The sequence below is a fragment of the Monodelphis domestica genome, chromosome 4, assembly GCF_027887165.1.
Source record: "Monodelphis domestica isolate mMonDom1 chromosome 4, mMonDom1.pri, whole genome shotgun sequence".
Taxonomy (NCBI): domain Eukaryota; kingdom Metazoa; phylum Chordata; class Mammalia; order Didelphimorphia; family Didelphidae; genus Monodelphis; species Monodelphis domestica.
In genome coordinates this window covers 380,733,320-380,760,440 of record NC_077230.1, presented here as the reverse complement: position 1 = coordinate 380,760,440, position 27,121 = coordinate 380,733,320, and the positions used below count along the sequence as shown (strand labels likewise).

The following is a 27,121-nucleotide window of genomic DNA, read 5'->3' as shown; positions in this document are numbered from 1 at the left end:
CTTGAGGGGCATACCCTAGTTCCCCTGACCATCTGTTGTTACAGCCTGAGAAAGCACATCCCTTAAAGCCTGCTTTCTATAGAAAGAGAAAGTATACTTTATTGATTACTACTTTTACCAATTGATCCGGGACTTTGTTTTATTCTGTTTCATGGTCGTTCTGTCTTAGAACTGATCTGAAGACCTGGATACTTAGAATTGATATTAAGACAGAAAGTAAGGGTTTGTTTGGTGTTTTGTTTTTTAAGCCCGAACGGGGGCCAAAGAAAGAGAGGAATTTCGGGAGCAGGGGCAAGGGTGGAAAGCTGGGGGCGGGGTCGGTGTACAACTCGGGACATTTTTGCCCATTCCCCGCCCCAGGCATTGTAACTGGAGAGTAGGGGCCTAGCTTTGAGGCCACCCGAGGGGTCCCATTTAATGCCCGCCCCTTCGCTACATCCTAGGCAGCACCGGGCCCAGCCAAGCTCATTAGGGTCCTCCTCCGCCTCCATCCCGGCGCCGCCCTCTCCAACACCTCCGCCTCAGTCCCGGCCTCCGGCCCCGCCCCACCTCAGGCCCCGCCCTCCCCGGCTGCTGGCTTCGCTCCTCCCTCGCACACCTCCCCCCCACCCCAGCCCCGCCTCACTTTCTAGGATCCGAGGGGCCGGACTGGCGCCAAGGAGCTTGCAGCCGTGGCCGCTATGGTCCGGGCCCGCAGCCCTGGCCGGCAGCCCGGCGGCCCTCCGGATCCCTCAGACCGCCTAGGCCGCTGGAGCCTGGTCCTGCTCGGTGCGCTCCTCGCCGCCATCGTCGCCGCCGCTATCCGGGGATACGCGGGCTACAGGGAGGCCCAGACCGCGGCGCTGCGGGTCAGGCCCGGCCTGGCTGGGAGCGGGCGGAGGGAGGGTCTGGCGGAGGCAAGGAATCGGGGCGCGGAGATTCCGGAGGTCCAGCCTGGGAGAAGGGGAGAAAGGAGGAGGGAGACCCGGAGGGGGAGGGGCGCGACGGCCGGTCTGACCACGTGTCTGTCTGACTGCCTGCCCGAGTGACTTGAGTATGGTCTGTGTGTCCCAGTGTCTGTCTGACTGACCGTCCTCTGTCTGATGAACTGAGTGTCCGTCTAAGTGGCTGTATGCCTGAGTGATTGTGTCCCTCTGTCTAAATGAGTCACTATCCGTTTGTGTGAGTGATTGTCTGAATGACTGAGAGTGGTCTCTGAGTGACTCGAAATTTCCATAGGAGTATCTGTCCAACTGAGTGCCAGGCAGGATCTATCTGACTGAATGTCTTTCTGAGTGACTATCTGTGTGTCTGAGGGACCAAGAGTCTTACTGAGTGTCTGGCCGTCTGAGTAAGTATCTGCCAGACTATCTGAGGGTCTGACTGTCTTCCTGACACTCTCAGTTTCTTTATGTCTCTGTGTCTCCCTCTCCTTTTCCCTGCCTGGCTGAGTGGCTGTCTGGATATCTTTCTGCCTGAGTGTCTTTGGGTCTCTGAATGTCTGTCTGGTTGTCTGTGTCTATCTGTCTGTGTGTCTATACCTGTCTGAGTAGCTGTGTCTGAGTGACAGCCTGCCTGTCTGATTGTCAGTCTGATTGACTGGCTATCTGTGTCTACCTGCCTGACTTTGAATGTTTGCCGGTCTGATTATCCTCCTGTTGAACTCTACAACTGATTTCTGATTGTTTTATCTGTCTGATTATCTCTATTTTGCCCTGGGACAGGAGGGAGCATTAAAGTCCCTGGGGACAGAAGGCCTGTACCTGTTCTCCTCTCTGGATTTAGACAGGGATCTGTCTATCAGCCCAGAGGAGTTCAAGCCAATTGCTGAGAAACTCACAGGTAGTGGGAGAATCTGGGTGTGGATGGATGGGGGAGAACATCATGGGAGTTAAGGGAGCGAGCCTAAGGATGATGATTATTGTATAGAGCAATTATGAGGGTAAAGGTTTCTATATGTAGATATATATATTACATATTATGATTATAGATTCCATATCATATATATATATACATATATATACTATATATAGCAGTAGTTTGCCAAGTCTTTTTGCCTCCTCTGCAGAAGTAGAGAAAGATAATAGGTATAGGTTTGAGATGAGGGTATAACAAAATATAAGGCTAAAACTATAGAGTGGCCTAAGATTTTGAATACCAGACTAAAGAATTTGAACTTTATTCAGGAACCAGGCAGAAGGCTGGCCCTCAGTAACTCTTGAGGACCATTTATTACAGTGGAAAAAACACTGAACTCTAAGGGTTTAATTTTGTCTTAGAATCTGAGTCTGAGCCTTATTAATATGTGTCCTAGGTAGCCACTTAATCTATTATCTGATTCTTCTCTGTAAAATGACAGGGTTGCAATAGGTGACCCCTGAGGCCCCTGCCAGCTCCAGATCCTCTATTAGAGAACTTCCCTCTGTCTTGGTGCCTACATGCAATCAGGCATCCCATTGAAGGAAGGTTATCTGGAATATTCACTGCATGAGTATTAATGAGACTTTTGTCCTTATTATTTTAACTACTTCCTGCCAAAGCTACTTTTTTGCTGTTCCCAAACCCAGAGTTGAAGGTAGCCTTTCTGTCATGGTGAGCCTTTGTGGAAGAATTCATAAAAGAGACTTCAAAACCAAGGATTCATTTTTTCCAGTGCAATTGGCTTCTCTTAGTGTTGTCAATTTTGACTCTTTTTCCTTTTTCTTTCTGAAGCAATTTGAGGTCATCCTCTGCCATCCCTTTTGATGTGCATTTTTTCCTTTCTGCTTGGAAAGCCTTCCTTTTTAGCAACTGAATTGGAATACTTTCATTAAGTCCATTACTTGCAATGACCTGCCCTTGAACTTTCTTAGCCCTGAAGTTTTGAGCTTTATAAGCCTTGGCTGTGAAATTTTGTGTTCTGGGAAGTTTAGTCACTGCCTTCTAGATTCCTTAGCTTTCTGAGCTGACAGGTCTTTTTAATTCAGGAAATTTATTTCTAATTATTTCTCCATATGTATTTATCACTCACATTCTTATAACCCACTTTCCTCACAACTCTGGGAAGAAGACTATTATTATTCCCATTTTACAAATAAGAAAACTGAGGTTCAGGTTAAATGGTAAGCCTTTAGTCACAGAGCTAGTAAATGATGGAGATAGGACTTGAACATAAATCTTTGGCACCAGGTGAAATATTTTCCTATGCTACTCCCTGCCATCCTGCCTCTCTGGGCCCAAACCTGCTTTCCTTCTGACCCAGAGTGCTTGCAGAGGCTGGCTATCCTCAATCTGCAGTTTCTCTTCATTGCAGCCATCTGTCTGTTCAATTGTGTTCTCTTTTTTTTGGATCCATTTGGATCCATCTTCTCTTTGCTAATGTAATGGTGGAAATATAGGGGAGATGGGAGAGGTTTGTATATTGTAATGGCTAAAAATGTGGCTACAGGATTTATGTAATATTAAACAATGGCCGCCAAGGAATTTGCTTATGAAATTCCTAAAAATGAAACACTCAAGTCAGAATGAAGTTTATGGAGGTTTAATCACACTGGGAGTAGGGAAAAGGATAGGGAGAGAAGGAGAGAAGAGAAAAAGGGAAAGGGGCTACTCAACCTCTGACCAAGGCAGAGGGAGTTTTAGGCCCAAAGGCCCAGGTGGAAAGAGTCAGTCCTTAACTCACGTGACCAATCTGAAGGAAAGCTGTCTGCGGGCGTCCTCCCTCTCCAAGCTCCTAACACCAACTCTTCCTAACACCAACTGCCCTCTCCCTCTCCCCACAGGAAGTGAGCGAATTCCAGAGGCTGTTCCCTACCTCACTTCCTGTGTCTCACAAAATCCAATGGTTGGCTCTAGCTTGGCCTAGGACAGCCCAGGTGGGCAGCTAGTTATCTCTGATTTGTCATTGACTAGCACATGCCCGTGTAGTGTGGGTGTGCACAATTTTTTGGTGCTAGACCAAGATGGAGATTTTTAAAATTCACACTAATTCTTTGCTCTGATGTGACTGGTATATTCTTTTTTTCCTTCAGCATTGAGGTTGGAAGAAGGCTTTTGTTATGTTTACTAGTTTCTAGACATGTTTTAAACCTCCTGTGTCCTCTGGGTACTGATTGTCTGCCTTCATTTCTTTCAGAATAGTTATTATCTGTTCTGTCTTATTTACTGATATACTTCAGTTGGTTTTTTGTTTCTTTTTTCAGTTCTTTCTTGGCAGATGGCTTCTCCATGTTCTTGGTGCTTTACTGTCCTCTGATATTTTAGGATTCTTCAACATGTACCTAGGATTACCTTTTTTCCCTTGTCTTGACCCTACTGTCCTAGCTTACCATTGTTAAAGAAACTGCATCACAGTATTGAATATACTCCAGCATGATGGGAAAGGGAACAGAAATGTGTGGTCCTCTTCTACCCTACAAGGCCCTGAGGCTCAAAGAGAGAAAACGTCTTGCACAGAGACACACAAGTTTCTTAGGGAAAGAGCAGAACATTAATTACATTTGTGCCCCACAGGGGCAATGCCTGTTACTGACTTTGAGGAAGAAGAGAAGTTGCCACTTGATCCCAGTGAGACACTATACATAGAAGAGAACCTATCCCCAGAGGAAAAGCTGTTCGTAGTAGCCCAATTCCAGCCTTTGCTCCTGGAGACCATGACGAAGAGCAAAGATGGTTTCCTGGGGGTAAGTAAAGAAGGGAAAACGACCCAGGTGTGTAACTTTGATCTCCGGCAGCAGGAGTTCTGAGGTGTCTGTCTCTTGCTTTTTCATCTCATAAGCCTAATTTGGAAAATAGAAATATGCAGGGTGTCATATTGCCTACCCAGGAGTACATGGGCAAAAAGTACTATGCCCAAGCTATTTTTTTTCATGCTAGGTTTGTAGCCAGAGGACTAGATTCGAGTCCTGCCTCTGTTATTTACTGCCTGTATTATCTTGGGCAAGTCAGTTTTCTCATCTCAATCAAGGGGCTTGGACCCAGTGATCTCAATCAGCCCTCCTGGTGCTAAATCTAGGATCCTTTGGGCTATGCCAGTGGAAGGAGAGCCATGGTGGAGCTAATCCTGAAATCATTTTGACTTGACTTTGGGATGTATTTTGATGTTATAGTTTTATTGACTGTAGACTTCTCATTTTATAAGATTTACTCAGGCTGGTGCTGGAATGAAATTATATTCCCAGAGTACCCAGAGACCCAAAATTGAAGGTCTGGGCAAAAAGATTTTGTGGCCAGTGATCTATAAAGTGGATATGTACAGATAATTAAGAGCTGACTTACAAAAGATGCTCAATATAGAACCCTTGGCCAACAGGTCACCCTAAAAGCCTAATGAATCCAATTGCCTTCTCACAAGACAAGAACTCTTTGGACTTTGAGGATCTGAGGAAATACACTTTAAATTCATCTCTCTGGGAGCTCCTCAGCCTGTTCTTGTTGCCTCCACAGAAGGCCTATTACCTGCTCCTGTCCCTTCTTATAATGTAATCTCCAAATTTCCAGAAGAATGGGCTATAGTAGAGTAGACCCAGTAGAAAGGTAAAGGATAGGGCTAGAGAGATGCATGGGAACTTCAAACACCAGGCAATTAGAGAAAGTCAAAACTCTTATACTGTGGGACACAAGTACATAAGGCCGTCCTCATGCTAATTCTAAATTCTTTGATGAAGGCCTTCTGCTGGGCAGAACCGCCATGGTGGTGGCCTGCCAATTACTAGATAAACCCAAGTCTTTAAGTCTCACAGCCCTGTTCTTCTGACCCTTTGTTGCCTCTTAGGTTTCTCATCTTGCCCTGTCTGGGCTTCGGGAATGGAGGACCCCCTCCTCACCACTCATGGAATTCTCTGCTCGCCAGTTCAAGCCCTTTCTGCCTCCCAGGAGTAATATGGAGCTGGGAGAGCCCTGGTGGGTCATTCCCAGTGAGTTAAGCATCTTCACTGGATACCTCTCTAACAACCGCTTCTACCCACCCCCTCCCAAAGGCAAAGAGGTAAGGAAGGGACTCGAGCTCTAGAGTTTCTTAAGAGCAGGGACTGTCTCCATTTTCTATTTATATTACTAGCTCTTAGCAGAGAACTTGACACACAGAAGCTTAATAAAAGGATTTTTGTTTGTTTGTTTTTTCTTTGTTTGTTTTCATTTCATTCTAAGCTTCTGAGGAAGAAAGATAGGATAACTTCCTAAAAGCAAGCTACCTAAGTCAGCAGACTGGGACAGATGCAAGGGTCAGATCAAGGGCAAGGTATGGGGTATGAGGGCAGCTGTGGGTGATAATCTGGTGTTGGGCTCCCACTGGAGACTGGCAGACTCCAGAATAACTCCTATGCAAAAATGACAGATATGGCACCAATGGAAAGCTTCAAAGCCTTCCAGAAAAAGGACACCTCACCCCAATTCATTAGCAAATGGAATGAAGCAAAAGGCCCTGTCACTTAGTGCAAACCCAGCATTGAGGCAGTCCTCTGTGAGCCCCATCAAGGAACTCTGCCCAGCCTCTCAGAGGGCCGGTATTCATCTCCCACAGGTCATCATCCACAGACTGTTGAGCATGTTCCACCCAAGGCCCTTTGTGAAGACGCGCTTTGGGCCCCAGGGTGCAGTGGCCTGCCTCACCGCCATCAGTGACTCCTACTACACTGTAGCCTTCAGGTGAGTACTGGCCCCCCTCTGGTGATCTGGGATGAGGGACAGGGAAGGGAAAGAAGACACGATTATGGGGTGGATAACTTAATTCACTCTAGTTCAAAGCTGTACAGGAAGAACTAGCTATTCGAGAACCAGTCTTTGGTGATTAGTAGAGAAGCTGTATCATGTAGGGACAACATAGACTTTATTCTCTTACTCCTTACGTAGTTCTTTTTCCAGAGCCTAAAGGGGAAGGGGAGAGTTGGAAATAATCAATTTTGCACTTTATAAGTGGCTTTAGTAATAAACTGGATGGGAATATTGATTGGGTCAAGAAGGTCCAGAATATTGACCTTGAAAAAGTTTGCATTTATCCATGGCTTTCAGTTAACTAGGATCCTGCACCAAGAGCTGCCCTTAGTTAAGTTGTTCAGTGCTGCTGCCATCCCAGCAGATGGAGCCAGCTCTCTTCATCATCTCTTCATTTCTTCATCTCTGCTCTGGGGATACAAAAGTCAACAGTTGAACTATCCCCTCCCAATTCCTATCCCACCTTCTCTTTCCACAAAGTATTCTCTTCTTCCCTGACTCAAAGGCAGCCTGAGGGCCTCATGTAGAGTGCAGCCCCATACCAAATCAAAATATAGTTGAGGGGCAGCAAAGTGGCTCAATGTTTAGAGAGCCAGACCTGGAGACTGGAGGTTGTGGGTTCAAATTTGGCCCCAGACTCTTCCCAGCTTTGTGACCCTGGGCAAATCACTTAACTCCAATTGCCCTCTTCTGCCTTAGAATCGATACTTAGAATCAATTCTAAGAAGGAAGGTAAGGTTTTCATTTTTTTTAAGCTGTAGTTGGGAAACATTTAACAAAATAAATTAAACTGTCATACAACAAAGGTAATAGCGTATCTTAAAGCTAAGTCAATATGTGGCAGGAGCAGCAGTCTCCATGTATGGAGTGGCCTCTGTTTCTATTTGAGTTTTACACCACTGATAATAAAAGAGAAAATGCTGAACTTGGAGTCAGAAAGACTGAAATTCAAAACCAGCTAGAGGCACTGATTACATGACATAGTCAAGTCACTCAACCTCTCTGAGCCTCAGTTTTCTAATCTGTAAAATGGCAATGAAAACAACAGCATCCACCTCACAGGCTATCACAACTAAGATAATTAATGTAAAAGTGCTTTGCAGTGTCACCCTTTATATCATCAGCTATTATCAATTTATCTTATATTCTTCTATTCACTCATGCAATTAAAACTGAATCTCTGGAGGCAGCTAGGTGCTCAGTGGTTTGAGAGCCAGGCCTAGAGATGGGAGGTCCTGGGTTCAAATGTGACCTCAGACACTTCCTAGCTGGGTGACCCTGGGCAAGTCACTTAACCCTCATTGCCTAGCCCTTACCACTCTTCTGCCTTAGAACCAATACATAGCATTGATTCCAAGTTGGAAGGTGAGGGTTTAAAAAAAAAAAAAAACTGAATCTTTCCTGAATGTTTATATGAGTCAAGAGTTTAAACAGCCCAGATAGCCTTTATAGGGGACAAAAGAGGATATTTTGTAACTAAATCCCTGCTCCTCTCCCAGCCATTACCAGGATTCATCTAGTTGCCATTCTTGTGGTGTCTCCTTTCCCTCCATTCTTGGGATCCAGACTTCATTCAAAATCAACAGGCTCTCTCATTTTCCCTTCTGGTTCTCATGAACTGATGTCTGATCTTGGAGGGTTGTGAGCATAGCTTTGTTCGTTTCTGTAAGATAGAATTTTCCCCAGGAAAGTACCCTATATTTATGAAAGGTGTCAGGTAAATGACAGAATCCCTTTTGTGGCCCCATTGTGGAAAACAACTAGTGCCTCCTCCTAGCTATATGCCTCCTTCCCTTCCGGCCACAGGATCCATGCCGAGTTCCAACTCAACGAGCCACCCCACTTTCCCTTCTGGTTCTCTCCAGGACAGTTCACTGGGCACATCGTTCTCACCAAAGATGCCACCCATGTGCGTGAATTCAAGCTCTTTGTGCCTAACCACAGGTAGGATCCCAGGGGAACTTGGTATGGGGATGGGGGTGAGGTACAAAAGGCATGCATCCTTTCCAGGGTTCTCTGGGTATTTGGGACTGGCTTGTGCCCAGGTTGGTAGCTGCTGCCACTATCACTTTCAGTTTCCCCTTCCTCCCTGCAGTTGATCTCTAAGGAAACAATGAGTTCCTTGGGGGGTTGTGCCACCTGCTGCCATCTGATAGAATGCCCAACCTAACAATTTGCCCTTGTCCCCAACACACCCAGAACCAGCTGCCCCGGGCCAGGCTGCTGTAAGAGCTGTGACAAGGAAATCACTTTAAAAGACTGATATATATTAATTTAAGGTCGCCAAGGAATTCAGCTATGTAATTCCTAAATGAAAACTCAAGTCAGCAGTCAACCTTTTATGGAGTTTTTAATTACAAACAGGAGGAAGAAAGGTATTAGAGAGAGAGAGAGAGAGAGAGAGAGAGAGAGAGAGAGAGAGAGAGAGAGAGAGAGAGAGAGAGAGAGAGAGAGGGAGAGGAGAGAGAGAGAGGAGAGAAGGGAATAGGGCTTAAATACCCCCTCTGTTTAGGCCCAAGCCCTTAGATAGCTGAGGCAAAGAAAAGAGATCAGTCCCTATCACTCATGTGACCAAAATGGAGAAACAGTCTCAGGGGCCTCCACCTCCAGCCTCCTTCAGAGCAAGCTTCTCAGAGCACAACCTCTCAGAGCAAAACCTCTCCAACTCCCAGTCCTCAGACCCCGCTATCTTTAAGGACACCATCCAAGTTCCCTCCCCTCAGTTCTCACATCTACCAATCACTGTCCATGTCTTCCCTGTGCCAATGCTGGCTCTAGCTTAACCCAGGACCGCCCAGAGGTCTGTGGCTTTGCACATGTCTGTTGAAGGTCATATTCTCAAATAATTAAATCTTGATCCTTTGCTGCAGCCCTTCCTAAATCCTTTTACTCTGAGTAGGGTGGAGATTGTATTTTCCAAGACCTGGTTCTGTCATTCCAAGTATCTCTATTGTATTAATTCTAAAATCAATCATGACTCAAAGAACTTCCTGTTCTATGCTTAAGCATAGGTCAAAGCCCTTTCCATTGTTTAGCAAAAGGTTTCTGTCCTAAAGTAGTCTTAGGTAGGGAGAAGAAGGATCCTCCCGTGCCAAGGGGGTTCACATTCCAATAGAGATCTTACTATCAGTAGGAAATTTTTTCCAAGTATGAAATTTTCCAATGGTGAAATTTCCAACATTCATAAGTCTAAGAAATTTTAAGGTTTACAGAGCTGAGCACAGAGAAGGGAATCAGACCCAGGCCTGAGTCTTTTTGTCTCTGAAGAGACTTCTAGACTAACAATCAAATGGAAAAAACCCTGATCCAGGATTCAAGAGTCATCTACAACTCATTCTGTGACCTCAGCACGTGACACTTCCCCTCTCTACGCATCAATCTCCTCATCTGAAAAATAAGGAAAAGATAATGCCTGCCTTAACTCCCTCACAGGACTGGAATAAGGGTAAAGGGAAGCTCTGCAAATGTATAGAGTAGAAGTAGCTGAGGGCTGGAATGGTGAAATGAAGGGCTGTCCGCCTGCTCCCCCAGACATTACTTGCCTCTCCTACCCACCTTGTGGGGAGGCGTGGGAGGCACAGAAAGGTCCCCAGGTGCTCTGATGGAGTGAGAAGATTGGGAGACAGGCTGTGGAAGAGGAGAAGGGGTATGGCTACTCTGAGAGAGAGGTTAGGACAGCTGGGCTCCCTGACTATCCTCAGAAAGATCATACCCAGAACCCCAAGCCCAGTTCCCCACTTGTCCTATGTGTCCCAGCCAGGGAGAAAAGAAGAGCTTAGAATTTTTCAAAGACCTCTGACCTTAGAGTGGATGACAGGGCTTCAGTTAATATGACTCCAGACCTGTAGAAGGTCCAATTCTGATAGAAATCCTGAAAATACACAGTGAAATACTGCTGACCTGGAAGTCAGAACTGGGTTCAGATCATGGCAATGACACTTAGTAGCTAATGTGACCAGCTCTCAGTTTTATAATCTGTAAAATGGAAATACTTGCACTATCTACCACACAAATGGTTATGGGGGAAAGTGCTTTAAACTTTAAAAAGAAAGTTTCGAAAGGCATTGTAGTTATATATAGTCTTTTAATCGCTGCCCTAAGGACTCCCCAGCCCTCAGATAATACCCAGCAGAGCTTGTTCCGCTTCAGCCAGGGAGAAAGTAAGTCCTAGAGCTCCCCCAAGTGGCAGATCCAAAAGTTACTTCAGATCAGGAGAAGTTCATAATCCTTCCAGCTCAGAGGAATGAATCCTTAGGCATACAGGAAAAACCTCGGAGAGGGTGTGAACATCAGGTAGGCCACCCAGGGCCATCTAGTATTTATACGTTAACCTGCCATCTAAGGTGCATGTACAGCACAACTTTGGGATGTCCATCCTTGGGGAATGGAAGCTGACTCTAACTCAACCCTGGGCCATGTCCCCAGACATGTCCCCTCTCTTTCAGAATTTCAGAATCCCACACAAACCTTGTCCTCATTAACAGAGTTGCTGCTTGGGCCTTACCCTTCCTGGCCATCCCCGTGTCCCATAGCTGACCTCTTTTGACCATCATCCCAAAGAGCAGACCTTGTACCTGCTTTAGTTCCCTTTTGCCCTACCCTTGAGCTCCAGTTTCCAGCCTGCCTTTTTAGACATGATCCCACTGATCTGGTGATTTGGCCAGCCTGACTGACCAGTGCTCAGCAGAAATAAGTGACTTGTCCCATGATCAGGACATAAACCAGCCTTTCTGCCCTGCTTCTAATAGACGATCTGTTCAAACATATTCTTCCTCCTAGGTCTCTGAATGTGGACATGGAGTGGTTGTATGGAGCTAATGAAAAGAGCAACATGGAAGTTGACATCGGTTACCTCCCTCAGGTATGCCTGGCTCTGTTGCCATAACCAGACCTAGTCAAAGCATTTCCTCAGTTCTCCTGTCTTTATCCTTTGTCTGAGAGAACTGAGAGTAGAGTCTCTTGTTATATCACCTTCTTGATTACAGAGTAATGGCATTGGGACAGCGTAGGGCTCCACATACTAACCCCGTGTAAGATACAAGAGAAGGTGTTTACTCTTTAATTGAGAGTAAGTCTGTTAGGGAAAAACTGGTGGCTCAGTGGATAGAGCACCAGGCCTCAAGATGGAAGGGAGGTCCTGGATTCAAAATTGGCTCCAGGGACTAACTAGCAATGTGACCCTAAGCAAGTCACTTAACCCCAATTGCCTAACCCTTACTCCTCTTCTGCCTTAGAGTCAATACAGTGTATCAATTATAAGACAGATGGTATGGGTTGGGGTTTTTTGGGGGGAGGGGGTGTAAGTGATTTGCGCAGGGTCACATTGTTAGTTAGTCCTCGGGACCAGTTTTAAATCTAGGACCTCCTTCCTTCTCCAGAGAACAAAGTCAAATTTATAAGAATATAAGATATTTCCCAATTGACAAATGGTCAAAGGACATGCACAGCCAATCCTCAGATGAAGAAATCAAAGCCACCAATAATCATATAAAAATGTTTTACATCACTCTTTATTAGAGAAATGCAACTAAAACAACTCTAAGGTAGCACCTCAACCTATCAGACTGGCCAATATAACAGCTAAGGAAAATGAAATATATTGGAAGAGATATGACAAAACTGGGACAGCAGTGCATTGCTGGTGGAGTTATTAATTAATCCAGCCATTGTGAAGCTCATTTTGTAAATAAGCCTCAAATGCTATAAAACTGCCTGCAAACTTTTGTATTCAGAGATAGAAAGAATGAAGGGCTCCCATGAGAAAACTCCAGGGTAAATGGCATTGACCTTGGGAAACAAATGGTGAGACACCTACAGAGTAAAAGTCAGAGGCTGGAGCAAAATCTACTCTGCCTCAGCTAAAGTAAAAAAAAGCAGGGGTAACAATTGTAAGATTTAAATTAATGTCCAACACTCCAAATATTGATTTTATAAGGTTTGTTAATAATCACTTGAAATAGAAGAAATAAAAAGGAAATAGAGGCATAAAAACCTAATTATCTAACAAGTGAGCAAAATTCTCCTGGTTCTCATCTCACGCCACCTCCACCAAACCTGATCACAGCAAGAGAGTGAGAGGCAGGGCTACACAAAACTTATATCCTTCCTATGTCAGCATGTAATATGAGAAGGAACATGGGAAGCTGGGAATTGTAATTCTAGGGTTCAAATTGTAATTACACAGTCGCCCCTCTGATTCCCATGGGAAACAAGCATGTAGAAATCTCCTAGGTTTACATGCCTAGTTTCCTCATGGAATCAGTACATATAATCAACTTATATCTCTAAAGATCTTCAACTAGAGGTACATACAATATTGAACTTTCTAAGGGGAAATTATAATAATTTGGGGATAAGAGGAAAATGAAAGAGAAAGAGAACAAAACTAATGATTGCTAGATGCATTAACAAAAAGCCATTTTGGGGGCAGTTTTTTTTGGCATAAGAGTGTACATTCAAAATAAATGCATTCAACCCTCCATAGTTTAATTTCATTACATCCCAAAGTTTATTCTGGATCCTTTGGTGTGAGGTTTCTACAGGCACCTCCATGGCGCCTTCTCCAAACAGTTCACTTTCTGGAGCCAGGGAGGTAGCAAGTTTCTTATCCTAAAATTATTCTCAAACAAGAAAATTTTTATAAACCTAAAATTATATGACAATTATACAATCCCCCCGAGGAGGGTGTTGACAAACACACAGATCACCCAGGGATACATGGCTGAGTTATGAGGTACGTGAATTAATTGTTAAAAGGAAATCAAAAACATTTTTAAATAATAGAAGAAAAGAGAAAAGAATCTGAATTAAATAGTATATAAAAATTCTGAGTAAGCAAGAATAAGCCCATAACAGGTCCTAGAATCAGGGCCTAATAAAGTGATTTATGTCCCACAAGCCTGTAGGACCATTGCAGAAATACACACTTAGCTAATCAGCAGCCAGGACTACAGAAAACTGCCACTTTATGAAGAAGAAAAAGGACTAGATGTTTTACAGAAAATGGGAAATATTCCCTGGTCTGATTTTACCTTCACTTACAGGGATAGGGGAGCCAGATTTATAGCCAAACTGAGGTACTTTGTCTGAACCTGGCATGGGGAAATCTTGCATCTGACATTGTCAAACAGCAACTTCCTGGAACCCCAAAACAAGTCCTCTGTCTTAGTGAAGATTCTCATCAACCCCACTGGGATTGGTTGGTCTCCTTGACCTTGTGCTTCTTAACACTGTATAATGGCTCTTTTGTGATCTCTTCTCCTAGAATCAGACACAATCATTAATCAAAGTCCCATAATATTTAACGATCAATGGCAGGTTTCCAAAGTCTAAAACTTTTGGGTATGCATTAATATTGGGGCTAATGGATATTGTAAACTTATATTAGTGCAAAATAAAAAAACCATTAATACTGGTAACGTGCTTTAAGTACAAAAAAATGAGAGAAAAAAAGAAACCTCAGATATTCTATTGCACATAAAAGGGAAAACAATAATAGATTTTTTAAAAAATCAAAAATATACAGTTCACAATCAGTGACACACTGTGTTACCCAAGGAGAGTCAGAATACAAAGGTTTCTCACCCAAAAATGTATTCCATTTCCTTTTTAACTTGATCATGATCCACAGTGTGAGTGCAAATAATTTTCACCAAGTAACAGCTTTATAAAACAGTAGTATAACAGGTAATGCACATTCAAAGACATCCCAAAATTACAAAAGCCCATTTAATGACAATAGCAAATAAACTCACTATCATTAGGATTCACATGAGTCTCTACAGCCATTTGCTGTGTGACATTAAAAAAAAAAAAAAACTTTGAGGCTCATAAATACTTGTCACAGGCTCTCCAGATCTAGCCAATCTTTCAACCTTAAGATGTTTTTAACAAAGTCTATTACTGCCATCATTCCAAAATGTGGAAGAGTGGCCCAGAAAAAAAAAATCTCTGCATGGCCTCTAGATCATTCTGGCAGAAAGGTAGAGTAAGCTGAAGAGTTACAAATATAAAAACCACCCAGAAGCCACTAGGCTACCTGGGTAATGTGAGAGAGAGAGAGAGAGAGAGCCATCCAGAGGAATCATGCCCCCTAGGAAAACCTTCCCACCTCCTGGATGAGACTGTAATAGCCATAAAAGGCATGTCTTTATATGTCTCATCCATTACATTTTTATAAATGTGGTGGTGGGGAATACAATAGTGTTATAGCACTTTACTTCAACTACTAAATGGACCCTTTACCTCTTGTTACAAACAACTCAAAGGTAGGCAAATGATCAGACAGAGACACTAGTGTTCCCAGATCTAAAAAAATAAATTATGAAGACCCCTTAAAATCAATTAGAAATTTTTAGGTCATTGAATTCTCCAAAGGTTGTATAAGGTTGTAACCAGTTTAATGGAGTCCATCCATCATCATCTATGTGGCAATTAACAAAGGCAAAAAGGAACAAAAGGCCACTTAGACAACGTGTGATCTCAATGGATCTAGTGACAAACCCAGCATCCATAAGGACCTATGGTTTTTCCCCAGAAAAGGATTTGCACAAGTTGTTTATGGACTTTTACAATGATATTTTCTCCAGTCCATAGGGGGAGGTACAACTAAAGACAAAGTAAAAGAATATATAGTGTTACAATTAAAAGAGTGGTTGCCTTAAACTGTGACCGCAAAAATATGGTTTCAAGACAGTGTCTTGCATTAAATCAAAAATAAAGTGGTCGCCATGGGAAAAATTCCCAAATATGAAATACCCAAGTCAGCTGGGTTTTATGGAGATTTTAATTAATACAAATTAAGGAATTAAGGAAAGGGAGAGAAACAGAGTAAGAGGGAATAGTAGGAAAAAGCCTAGAGAGAGACCAGTCAGTCTTTAATCCACTCACCCCAAGATTTGTCCCAAGCAAAACTCTAGTGTTCAGAGAGACCCTCCAGTTTAGCTCCTCAGCTCCACTATTCTCCCCCTTCAGAGGCCTTCTAACCTCCTTTTAAAGAGAATTTTCTCCTATGTCACCTCCCCTAAGTTTTCACATCTGCCAATCACAGTAGACGTTTTCCAAAGGACTGACCATTCTTAATTCACACCTGAGTAGACTAAACTTTTGAGTAATTCATACCTGAGTAGACTAAAACTTCACACCTCTTTTGTTAAGCTTGTCCCTTGTAAGTTTGCAAGTTGCCTGACCTTCATAGGTACTTAGCACCTTTTTGTATTAGATCTAAAAATAGACCCAGCTTCAGGTTTTTTGCCTCACTATGAGTTAAGTACTTTTCATTGTTCGGTAAGGAGTTTACAACTTTATCTTCCCCTAAAGTATGCTTAAGTATGGGTGGAGTAATGTTAGAGTTCTCACATTCCTGATCAAGTACCTTCATTGTTTAAAGTGGTCTTAACCAAATGTTCTAAAGTAGAGTCTGAGAATTTTTAACATTCACAAGTCTGAAAAATTTTAAGATTCACAATAGTTAATAGCCAAAACACAGTAACAGAAGATATTAGATGAGATTAATATGTGAACTTAAAAAAACAAAATTAAATCTTAAAACAATCAGCAAATACAATATATGGAATAGGATACAGTCACTGAATTCAAGAGTCCTTTTCTCCAATTCTGATAGCTGTGTTACAGAGACTTCCTTCACTATTTAGAGGGGGAACAAACTGGAATAGTTAATATCAATAAAACAATGGAGTCTAAAAAGGCTTAAAAATTCACCTCTAGATTCTTTAAGATTCCTTCCCCTCCCGAGTATCATCATCCACCTAGATTCCTTTAGTCACACTTCTGGGGTTCCCCATACCAGCACTGGGCATAGTGTGTACAAACCCTATATTGGGTATGTTGCAGAGACTGGGCAGACCAAAATGGCAAGGGGGTATAGGGAGAGAAGCTCCCCCCTGAATCTCAGGATTACTCAAGCTAATTGCAGCGACAAGTGCACCCAGGAACAGTAGTAAGAAAAGTCATCCCCAAACAGCTGCACCAAGCTCTATAATGCTCTCCCAGAATGGGAGCTATTTGAGATAGACAGGAAACTGGGCCATGCTTGCAATTCTACTTATTAAATTAGTTGCAAATCTACTTCCTATCTCAAGATGGCACTACCCTAGTATATACTGGCTAGGAGTAAAAATTTCACAAGACTAGTGGCCCAATCAGCCAAAACACTTTAGCCCAAGGCTGAGTTAGTGATGGAAAACCAAAGTTTCTATTTTAGGTACAGTGAAGGTAAAAACTCAGAGACGATTAGCTGAGCTGGTCTGGAAGAGCAAAAAGGGTTTAAGAGGCTACCATACTTGAGACCCACATGGGGGTTTAGGAAAGGCCTTAAAGAGAGAGCAAACTTGTAGGAGTAAGATAAAGCTAAACTTTCTCAATTTATCCCAATAATTAATACCTTCTAATAAAAAAATGAGCTTAAATTATTAACTTCCTCCACAAACTCTGGGATTCTGGACTGCAAGATGGTATGGGGGGAGGGGGGGGTGCGGAAGAGTTAGGGTTATTTCCCCCAGGTGAAAAGAGTCAGGAGGGTTAGAGGCTAATTGTTGCTTAAAAAAAATATACACTTGGTTTACCAGGTGGCAGCAAGCAATGGCTATCCAGCTGCTTTCAGTTTAAGAGGAGAAAATAGAATTTAGAGCTCACCCTTCTGCTTCCAAATAACTCTCAGGTGGGCAATCAACTGCTAGCAATGTAAGGAAAAGAGGGATTTATACTTTACAAGCTACCTAGAAAGTTGCTTGCAAGGATTCCCAGCTTGTGTGTTCAAGAGACAAAGCAGCAGGCTCACAACAGCAGTAGCAGTAGTAGCTCAAGTTTCCCAGAGGGGGTGAGGGTGTGGGTTGAAAAGGCCTAGACTGGTGAGAAACATGGTTTTGTTTAGTTTTTTTAACTAATCTACTCAGTAAGGGTCCTAAAGTCAAGACTTCATGTCACCAAAATGGTAAGATTTAAATTAATGTCCAACATTCCAAGTATTAATTTTATAAAGCTTATTAACAATTACTTGAACTAGAAGGAATAAAAAGAAAATAGAAGTATAAAAACCTAATTATCTAACAAAATTAAGATCACGTGAGCAAAACTCTCCTGGCTCTTACCTCACACCACCTCCATCAAACCTGATCACAGCAAGAGAGAGTAAGAGGTGGGGCTACACAAAACTTATATCCTTCCTACATCAGCACATAACATGACAAGGAACATGGGATGCTGGGAATTGTAGTTCTAGGGATCAAACTGTAATTACAATCATGATCTCAGACAAAGCAATGACTCTAATCTAATAAGAGATAAGGAAGGAAATTACATCATGAAAAAAAAATAATCATAGCTAATGAAACTGTCAATATGGTAAATATACATGTACCAAATAGCATAGTGTCCAGATTCCTAAAGGAAAAGTTATAGGAGAAAATAGATAGTTAAAATGTTTCTAGTGAGGACCTCAACCTTCCCCTCTAGATAAATCCAACCAAAAAAACAAGAAAGAAGATATGATAGACCTCTGGAGAAAAATGAATGGGAATAGAAAACAAATGGCAGTGACTAGTACAGACAGTGCTCAGATCAGGACATTCTAGGTCCAGAAGTTCTGAGGTACCTAGTACTCTGTCCTGAGATAGACTAGAAAGTCCTGAAAATGCAGTGCTCTGAGACTGTGGGCCTAAAACCTACCATCACTTTTGTCTTAGCCATACCCCACAGAGATGAAGATCAGTGTAAGAAGCCAAGCCATCCAGACTGAGACCAGACATGGCTTGGTCTAAAAGCACAACATAGGGCAAAGCCTGGCCCTGGAACAAAGCTGAAATTCAGGAACAAAGTATGAAGGGCAGGGTCAAAAGAAGAAACTAGCCACTATAAAAAAATTACTATGGATCTAGGGATACCTAGAATGCAGTCCCTCTTCCCCATCAAGCCTCTTAGTATTCTTAGATTTTTTTTCAGGGCCCAGCCCAGATACCTGCTCCCCACTGAACCCTTTCCCAATCTCTCCACCATATTCTCACCACACCCCCATCCCCAGGTGTCATCAGCAGAAGTGCTTTCTGCCTCTTCATATTACTTTGTATTACTTCCCAAATCCTTCTGAAAGAGTTTAAGTTCCTTTAGGGAAGACTATTTATTTTTTTCTTTGTATCCCCAGTGACCTGCATAGTACCAGGGAAAAGGTAAGGGAAAGCCAGGTTTTTTAAGGTAGAGATTCTTCACCCTTTGTGTTGAATAGACAGGCCCCTTGGGCAATCTGGTGAAACCTATGGGCTCATTCTCAGAAAAAGGTTTTTAAATGCATAAAATAAATAGGATTACAAAGGAAACTTTTGAAATGTAGTCATCAAAATCTTTTATTTTTTCAAACCCTTACCTTCTATCTTAGAATCATTATTAGTGTCTTTTGGGGCTGAGTGACTTACCCAGGGTCACACAGCTAGGAAGGATCTGATTTGATTTGAAGCTAGGTTTAAAGGGATATCCACCATTTGGGGAATGGCTGAACAAATTGTGGTATATGGTGGTAATGGAATGCTATTGTGCTGTAAGGAATGATGAACAGAATGATTTCAGATAGAGCTGGAAAGACGTACATGAATTAATGCAGAGTGAAATAAACAGAATCAGGAGAACATTGTACACAGTAACTGCAATATTGCAGAACCATCAAATGTGATAGATTCAGCTAATCTCAGCTATACAATGATCCAGGACAGTTCTGAGGGCCTTATGACAAAAAATGCCGTCCACCTCCAGAGAAAGACCTGTTGGAGTCAGAATACAGATGAAAACATGGGATTTTTCACTTGTTTATTTGGGTTTGGGGATTTTGGTTTTATAAGATTACTCATTTAAAAAATGAATATGGAAAAAAATAATAAAAGAAAAGAAAATCTTAAGACCTAAAAAAAGAAAAAAAAAGATTTGAACCCTGGACCTCTTGTCGCTAGGCCTGGCTTTCTCACCATAAAATATCTTTAAAATTTTTTTCATAAACTTCAAGTTAAAAGGGAAAGTGTAGAGTAAGCCACTCACTCTCTCCCATATCACCACTGATATTTTAAGTTTTTAAGAACAATAACCAAGGTTTTATTGATGCTTCTCTAAAATGTTGCTATCACTTCAACATTTTGGCCATGTCTCACCAAGCAGGTAGGCTTCATTGCACACCTTGAGCCTTCCACTTCTAGGCTGCACGCCACTGATATACAGGAAGAAAATGCTTGACTTAGTGTAAACCTGAGTCCTGTACACTTTTCCATTCATTGTTCCTTCTATAGTGGGGACAGGTTTGCCCTGAGCCAATATGTCTCATAACTGACCATACATATTTGCTAAAGGTGACAGTCTGGAATATGAAACTGAGTTTGGGCACCAAAGTGAAGCCATTCAGATTAACCTGTCTGGAGATCACACCAACCCTCCTGACACCATCCTTGTCTAACCACCCACATTTGACTAGATCAGACTCCTACATCCCTTGTTCTCTGCATCTATATATTCAGACTTCTTTCCTTATCTTTCTGTGCATGTCTTAGATCAGCTCTTTAGGCACCGCCTGTCTCTTCCATTAATCTGAGCTCTGAGGCTAGAAGTCATGGTACTTGCTTCCTCTGCAGAGCCCCTGAATTGTCCAAGCTGAAGTCCTAACCAGGGATGTGTGCTCAGGAAGCTGCTTCCTTAAAGCAAGCACATGCGTACCCCAACACAGAGCCAGTATCCCTCCCTCCCTGCTCTCCAAACTGGAGATGCTCTGGGGATCTCCATTTCATCACTGGCTACTTCATTTTTCTTCAGATGGAGCTTGAATCCCAGGGCCCCTCAGTGCCATCTGTGATCCAAGATGAGAATGGCAATGTGATTGACAGTCGCCTGCCTTCCGGAGAACCCATCCAGTTTGTATTTGAGGATATTGTATGGCAGCGGGAGCTCAGCTGGGAGGAGGCAGCCCGGCAGCTGGAGGTTGCCATGTACCCATTTAAAAAAGTAAGGCCCTAAATGTTAACATAATTTTTATATAATATCAGTATATCAGGACCAAGTTGATACTTTCAAATTCTGTGTATTAACCCTTCCTAATGAAATCCTAGCAATAACAATCAGACTTCTTGGTAGGAAATGGAATTAGTACAGGGAAGCTAGCTGCAATTTTTTTTAACAAATTAAGCAACATACAAAGCACCCTTTTCATTACTATACTCATCCCCTCTGAAGATATCCTTCTAGAAAAAGGTCCATCCTATTTTAATGGACTAATTTGCTTACACCATGTGTTATGGGACTCAGTTAACTTGAAATGGAAAAAAAATGTTTTTATCTGCTGCTTATAGCCCCTCTCCCCCACCCACATAAAACTGTAGGACCCAAACACCTAAAAGACTAATTCTTTTAAAAATCCTTAAATTCCATGGTACTAGAGTAGTATGGAATAAAAGAGAAGGTAAAATAGGAAACACAGGACAGTTGGGAGCTTTGAGGACTGCTGGGAAGATGGAGACAAGAATAGGACTCATCCAGGTTTGGGGAGCTGCCAGACTGGAAGAAAATGACAGTTGAGAGGAGGAGAATTTGTTACTTGAAGGTGGATAGCTGAGCAACTCCTACCACCAAGAAACTGAAGTTCCCTGGAATTAACAGGAGGTAGCTCTGCCAGAAAAAGAACTGCTTTCTGATCCCTGGCTTAGCATTGGTCCATCAGTCAGTCAGTTGTGTGGTCTCTGTGAAGAAAGGAAAATGCCAAGCACTCCTTCCTTTGCAACAACAAAGGGTTCTCAATCTCCCTCTCTCCTCCCCTAGGTCACCTACCTGCCGTTTACTGAAGCATTTGACCGTGCCAAGGCTGAAAACAAGCTAGTGCACTCCATCCTGCTCTGGGGGGCCCTAGATGACCAGTCCTGCTGAGGTAAAGGACCAGGGCTGGCTAGGAGAGAATTGGGAGGGGGTGATAAGGAAGGAGAGGGGTAGAAAACCACCTGGAACTTGCAAGGTTTCTGAGAAGACACCATAGGCTCATGGGGTAGAATTGTGAGAGACTTAATGGTCAAGAAGGCTGGAATGCACATATAATGCAGATTGCATTGCTTGCCAGCTCCAGGAAGGAGGAGGGAAGAAGGGAAGAAGGGAATTTAGATCATAATTTCAGAAAATATATGTGGAGATTTGTTATTACATGTAATTAGTAAAAAATAAAAAAGAAGGTGGCTGGAGCTGAATCCCCAGGGAGGCTTGGACTGTACATATTCCTTAGCTCTCAGGGTGAAGGGATAATGTTCCCTAAAGAATATCTGACTTTCTCCCTGGAGCAGGTTCAGGGCGGACTCTCCGGGAAACAGTCCTGGAAAGTTCGCCCATCCTCACCCTCCTCAACGACAACTTCATCAGCAGCTGGTCCCTAGTGAAGGAGTTGGAGGAGCTTCAGGTGAGTAGGGCCCCGAGCTCCCTGGCATCTAGGGAGAGCACTGTGGAAGGCTTTCAGGAGTGAGCTGCCGAATTGTTCACTGTCCAACTGTTCACTCTCTAGAATAGCCAAGAAAATGAATTCCACAAGGAGTTGGCCAACCTGCACCTGGAAAAGTACAACTTCCCTGTGGAGATGATGATCTGCTTACCTAATGGGACTGTGGTATGTGCCCCTCCTCGCTTACCTCCCTGCCTGCCCCAAACATTGATTGAATGCCTGCAGTCTAGCTGGTGGCAGAGGGTGAGGACAAGAACATTTGCTCTTCAGGGTTTCATCTCTTCCCCATTCACTCACTACCAGATCATTCTTAGGACTTACTGTAGCCAAAAAACGTTACCTGGTGGCCACTCTGCAGTGAGCCTCTCTCCACTAATCCTGGATGAGCCTTAAAGAGCAAGTAGAGAGCCTTGGGAGGAGCTGCCTGCATTCATCTTCTTTTGCCCTGGCCTTCCAGGGCTCAGGCTCCTGTCATGCCATCACGCTACATATAATAATAACAGTAATAACTGCCTTTTATATAGCACTTACTACGTGCCCGGCACCATGCTGAGGGCTTTATAGTATTGTCTCATTTGATCCTCACAGCAACCCTGGGAGGTAGGGGCTATTATTATCCTCATTTTACAGCCAAAGAACTTGAGGCCGCCAGGTTAAAAATGACTTGCCCAGGGTCACCGAATAGTAAGTGTCTGAGAATGCATTTGAACTCAGATTTTTCTGACTCCAGGCCCCTCTCTACTGTATCACTAGCTCCCACATCAGAGAGCTTCAGTTCCAGAAAATTCCTCAGGTAGGGAAAAAATGGGGGGATTGTGAATTGATCCTTTGGGCTGTCAGAAAAGGCTTCATGGCTGCAAAGAACTCTGAACTGGACCTCACGGGGTTTGTAGAAACAGCTAAGAATAGAGAGGACATTCCCAGCCGGAATCTGGCATAAATGGAATCAGAGAATGGATATGACTTATTAAAGAAGAGAGTACTAGAGGAGAGGGTTTATAAGAGAAATTAAAGATGGAGAGCTCGGGTGAGACTAGATAGAAAGACTCAAAAACCAGGCCATCTGGATCTGAAAGAGAATAATTATAAGGAGGAGGAAGATGATAATGTTTACAGAGCACTTGAAGGTTTGCAATACATTGTACATATACTCTCTCATTTGATCCTCATGACAGCCCTTGAGGTAGGTGCTATTATTATTCCCATTGTACAGATGAGAAAACAGGCTGGGAGAGGTTAAGTGATTTGCCCAGTGGTGCAGGTTTTGAACTGAGGGCTTCCTGACTAGTTGAGCATTCTATCCACTATGCCACCTAGTTTCCTCATAGGTTTTAAGGTGTCATAAGGTAGGCAAAAGGAAACACTTTTCACTGTGGTGCTCAAGTCCAGACCACAACTTTTCCATCCTATTAACCAGGGATACCCAGAGCAAAAACAGGATTTCCCGTGCCAGGTACTGAGTAGCTAAGAATGGGATCCAGGCCCTCCAAACTTTGTAGAGCCTCTGCTGAACCCTCTCTTGCCTCCTGTGTTTTCTCCCAGGTCCACCATATTAATGCCAATTACTTTCTGGACATCACTTCCATGAAGCCAGAAGATATTGAAACTGGTGTCTTCAGTTTCTCCTCTACCTTTGAAGACCCATCCACAACCACCTATGCACAATTCCTAAAGGAAGGACTTCGCCGAGCCCAACCTTTCCTTCAGCCCTAAGACCCCAACCAAAGGGGCACAGAGCTGGATAAACTTTGTAAGTCCAAGCTGGCTTCTTTCAGTCCCCCACTGTGACTGAAATTCTCATCAGCCACAGGGATGGATCTAAGCCAGAGTGGTTCTTGACACATTTCAATTCCACAGAACTGTCTCCCCAAATGGAAACTCCAGTGACAGTGGAGGATTCCCTGTTGCCGGTTCCATTTTTTTCCGTTTCCTCCAGCTGCTCATGCTTTGAGCCATTTAGAAGAGAAATAGGATTGGCTTCCAGGGGCTTCCTGTAGGGAGGGACCCTCTCTGGTGGCCCTGGGACCTGAGGACATGACAGCCCTGAAACCCTTTGTTTTGTTTTCCATGAGAGCTCTCCTTTTGCCTCTGCTTTTCAAAAGCAAGCAAGGCATAAAGATGGGAATTCACCTGTCCATTTGGGGAGAGGGCCTTGGAGAAAAAGAGCTGGACTTTGGTCTGGGAGACATCAAACTGCATGCTTATTGCCCAGTTGCATCAGTTCAGAGGAGGCTGGTTATCCATCCTGAGCAGCCTTTCTGCTGCCTGAAGTCTGCCCTGACTCTGTTTATCACTCCATTGTCTTCTCTAAGATTTAGGGGAATTGGCCCAAGCATGACTCCCCTCTGGTTCAAGTCAGAAGAGAAAGGGAGAGTGATCCTAGATACAACTATATTACCAGGAACGATTCCTAAGAGGCCACATTGTCTGGTCTCTGTTTTTCAATAAGAAATCAGGTTTTGGTGGCAACCAAGGGCACCTGAACCCCTTCTCCTCCCCTACCCCCATCTTGGTCATCCCTAGAAATTGACTTTCCCTGATAGTTTCCAGCATTCTCACCATACCACCCCCACCTCCCATCCCTGTTCAGCAGCCATAGGACCCATAAGCCACTTGGCTATTGGTAGAATAGCCAGCCTGGTTAGCACAGCTCAGCTGGGAACAACTAGTTTTCATTCAACCCTTTTCACCCCATCCCTGCCAGAGTACTGACAACTCTATAGAAATTAGTTTCCTGTGGCCCACTCCTACTGAGCCTGGCACCACAGCTTTGTCCTTGAAAAGTAAAAACCCAGATACCCTCCTGTTAGTTCAGATGTCTACCTGAGAGCAAACTGTAGGCCACATGATGGAGTAAAAAGAGCCTCTGTGGAGTCCAAAGACATGAATGCAAAACCTGGCTCTCCTTATCTGCATAAGCCACTGAATCCAGATTACAGAGTAGGGATTTCCCTCATTGGCCACCTGGGCCCACCCATACTCCAGTGAGTACCTACTACAATATAACCAATAGTTGGTCATCTCACCCCTAATGAATAGGAAACCCATGCCCAACCTGCAAGAGGTAGTCCATTCCAGTCCTGACAGTTAAGAAGTTTCCCTTATATCAAGCCAAGTTCATGTGTGCCTCTGCAATTTCTGTCTTGTTCCTAATTCTACCTCCTGGGACTTTGACCTTGAGCACATTACTGGGCTTCTATAGACCTGTTTGAAACATGAGGGGGTTGGATCAGATAATTTAAAGTTTCTTACAATTCTATTAGCAAGTCTCAATGGGTGCCAGCTGTTTAGGAAACTAAATTAAGCTAGTTTTGTTTGACTGACTAGACCTGTGTTGGTAAACCTGAGGCATGGGTGCCAGAGTGTAGCAGGGGAGCTATACCCCTCCCCCACTCCACCATGCCTGGGAACATTTTGCATATGACTTGCCCCTTTTCCCAGCAGCCCAATGGGAGCACTTCCTCCCTCCCCTGTCTGGGGTAAGGTGGAGGGCTCACATGCAGCATGAAGGTTGCAGTTTGGGTACTAGGTCTCTAAGATCTCTAAAAGGCTCACCATCACTGTACCAGGCCTCAAAACCCTGTCAACTAAAGTTCTAAGTTCCTTCTCCCAAAAGAAAAAGAATGCCTTGGGTTTTTGCAGGCAATCCCAGTGGGACTTTTTAGCCTCAATTCAAAAAAACATTTATTAAGCCCATATAGTGTGCAAAGTACTATAAGAGTCTCTACCAACCCAATACATGTTCTTTTCAAACAAATTAAATGTAGCCAAAGGACTTGGCTTTTCAGGAAACCACTAGAAAAATATCAAGCATTAATAAGCCATAACTATTAGAGGAAATGGGAAGCCAAGTTATCCTCTACTTGTGGAGCCACTCCCCCCCAGTCCCTAGCCTCCCTTTGGGACCCCTTCCCATAATCCAGGTCAGGGCACCATGTCCTGAGTTGGTATTCAAGGCCATGGTGTTGGAGCACCTTTTTTTATATTCATATAAAGTATTTTTCCTCTTTGTACTTTCTAGTCCACACAGTTTGTAGATATTTTTGATAACTTCACGGAGGAAGAAGAGGGACTTCTATTCCCTTCCTGCAACTGTTCTTTATGATGGCTAGATCCTAAATCCTAGATGGGTCAAGTTTGATGTCTTGACAGTAACTGAAGGGGAAAGAAAACAACTCTTCCTTCTCTTCCCATTTTTAACCATTTCTTTAAGGGAACATATTGCTATTGCTCAATGATCACCTATCTGTCTTCCATGTCCATTCCCTCAAGGTCCCCCTATCCAGATGAAAATATCCTTAATCTCCAGTTCTTGGGGTCTGTAGGCAGTCCTAACCAGGCAGTGACTCCCCCTGTGCCAAGGGTAAGAGCTGACCACATCCTCGAGGCTAAAGAAAAAATATTGCCTTTAGCCCACTAGCCTATGTCCCCATAGCTCTCCCCTCACTCCAGGGTCCCATGAAAGGGTTAGTACAGTATTAGATGCCAAGTCATATTATTGAACATAAAAGAAGCCCTTCCCAACACTTCCCTTCTTGGGAAGGGATGAGACAAGCACAACTCAGCTCTGATTCTTGCTGTCTGTCCATAGTATGGAATACAGAACAGGCAATTGTGGATCAGAGAGACAGGAAAGAGAAACGTGGTACTTCTGGGTCATGTCTCCTTAATTTGGAGTTTGAAGGATGTGCAATGTAAATGCTAAAAAAGACTACATAGAATTAACTCAGTCCTCCATTCAGTGGTGGAAGTAACCTAGAGTTGACTGTAGATGGGTTCAATGTCAATGAGTTGCAAGTCTCATTGAGTATTCATACTTGTTTTTAACTAATGCCTTTGTGGTTATTGTACACTCCAGATGAGACCCAGACGCTCCAACCTGAAGGGCTAGAGTGGGTGAACTTCATCACATCTTCCCGTTTCCCTTTCCCCCCTATTGTATTCCCATGTCATCCTTATGTGTTCTAATAAAGTCATGAAAATGTTCACAGA

The 27,121-nt window shown here is 43.4% G+C and overlaps 1 protein-coding gene and 1 long non-coding RNA gene across 4 annotated transcripts in view; one reads left to right on the top strand and one right to left on the bottom strand.

The window, feature by feature from the left end:
* Positions 1-597: 597 nt before the first annotated feature.
* LOC100014552 (selenoprotein N-like) lies at positions 598-27,121 on the top strand. 3 transcript variants are annotated; one of them, XM_016422095.2, is made up of 13 exons: positions 613-848; positions 1,704-1,821; positions 4,471-4,640; positions 5,732-5,944; positions 6,479-6,603; positions 8,476-8,613; positions 11,449-11,530; positions 20,470-20,658; positions 21,469-21,574; positions 21,978-22,090; positions 22,193-22,294; positions 23,672-23,879; positions 26,988-27,121. In XM_016422095.2, exons 1-12 carry the CDS (start codon positions 681-683, stop codon positions 23,840-23,842), a joined length of 1,695 nt encoding a protein of 564 aa, XP_016277581.1. In that variant the 5' UTR covers positions 613-680; the 3' UTR covers positions 23,843-23,879; positions 26,988-27,121. The 3 variants fall into 3 exon arrangements, with proteins under 3 accessions (XP_016277580.1, XP_016277581.1, XP_016277582.1); XM_016422094.2 differs by having other exon boundaries at positions 598-848; positions 23,672-27,121; XM_016422096.2 differs by having other exon boundaries at positions 638-768; positions 23,672-27,121.
* LOC107649043 (uncharacterized) overlaps positions 6,393-27,121 on the bottom strand; it is a 35,648-nt gene continuing 14,919 nt past the window's right edge. Inside the window, exons 2-3 of the long non-coding RNA XR_008911518.1 lie at positions 8,176-8,332; positions 6,393-7,079 (exon numbers count right to left, since the gene is read on the bottom strand). This is a non-coding gene — a long non-coding RNA (uncharacterized LOC107649043). The remainder of the gene's footprint in view (positions 7,080-8,175; positions 8,333-27,121) is intronic.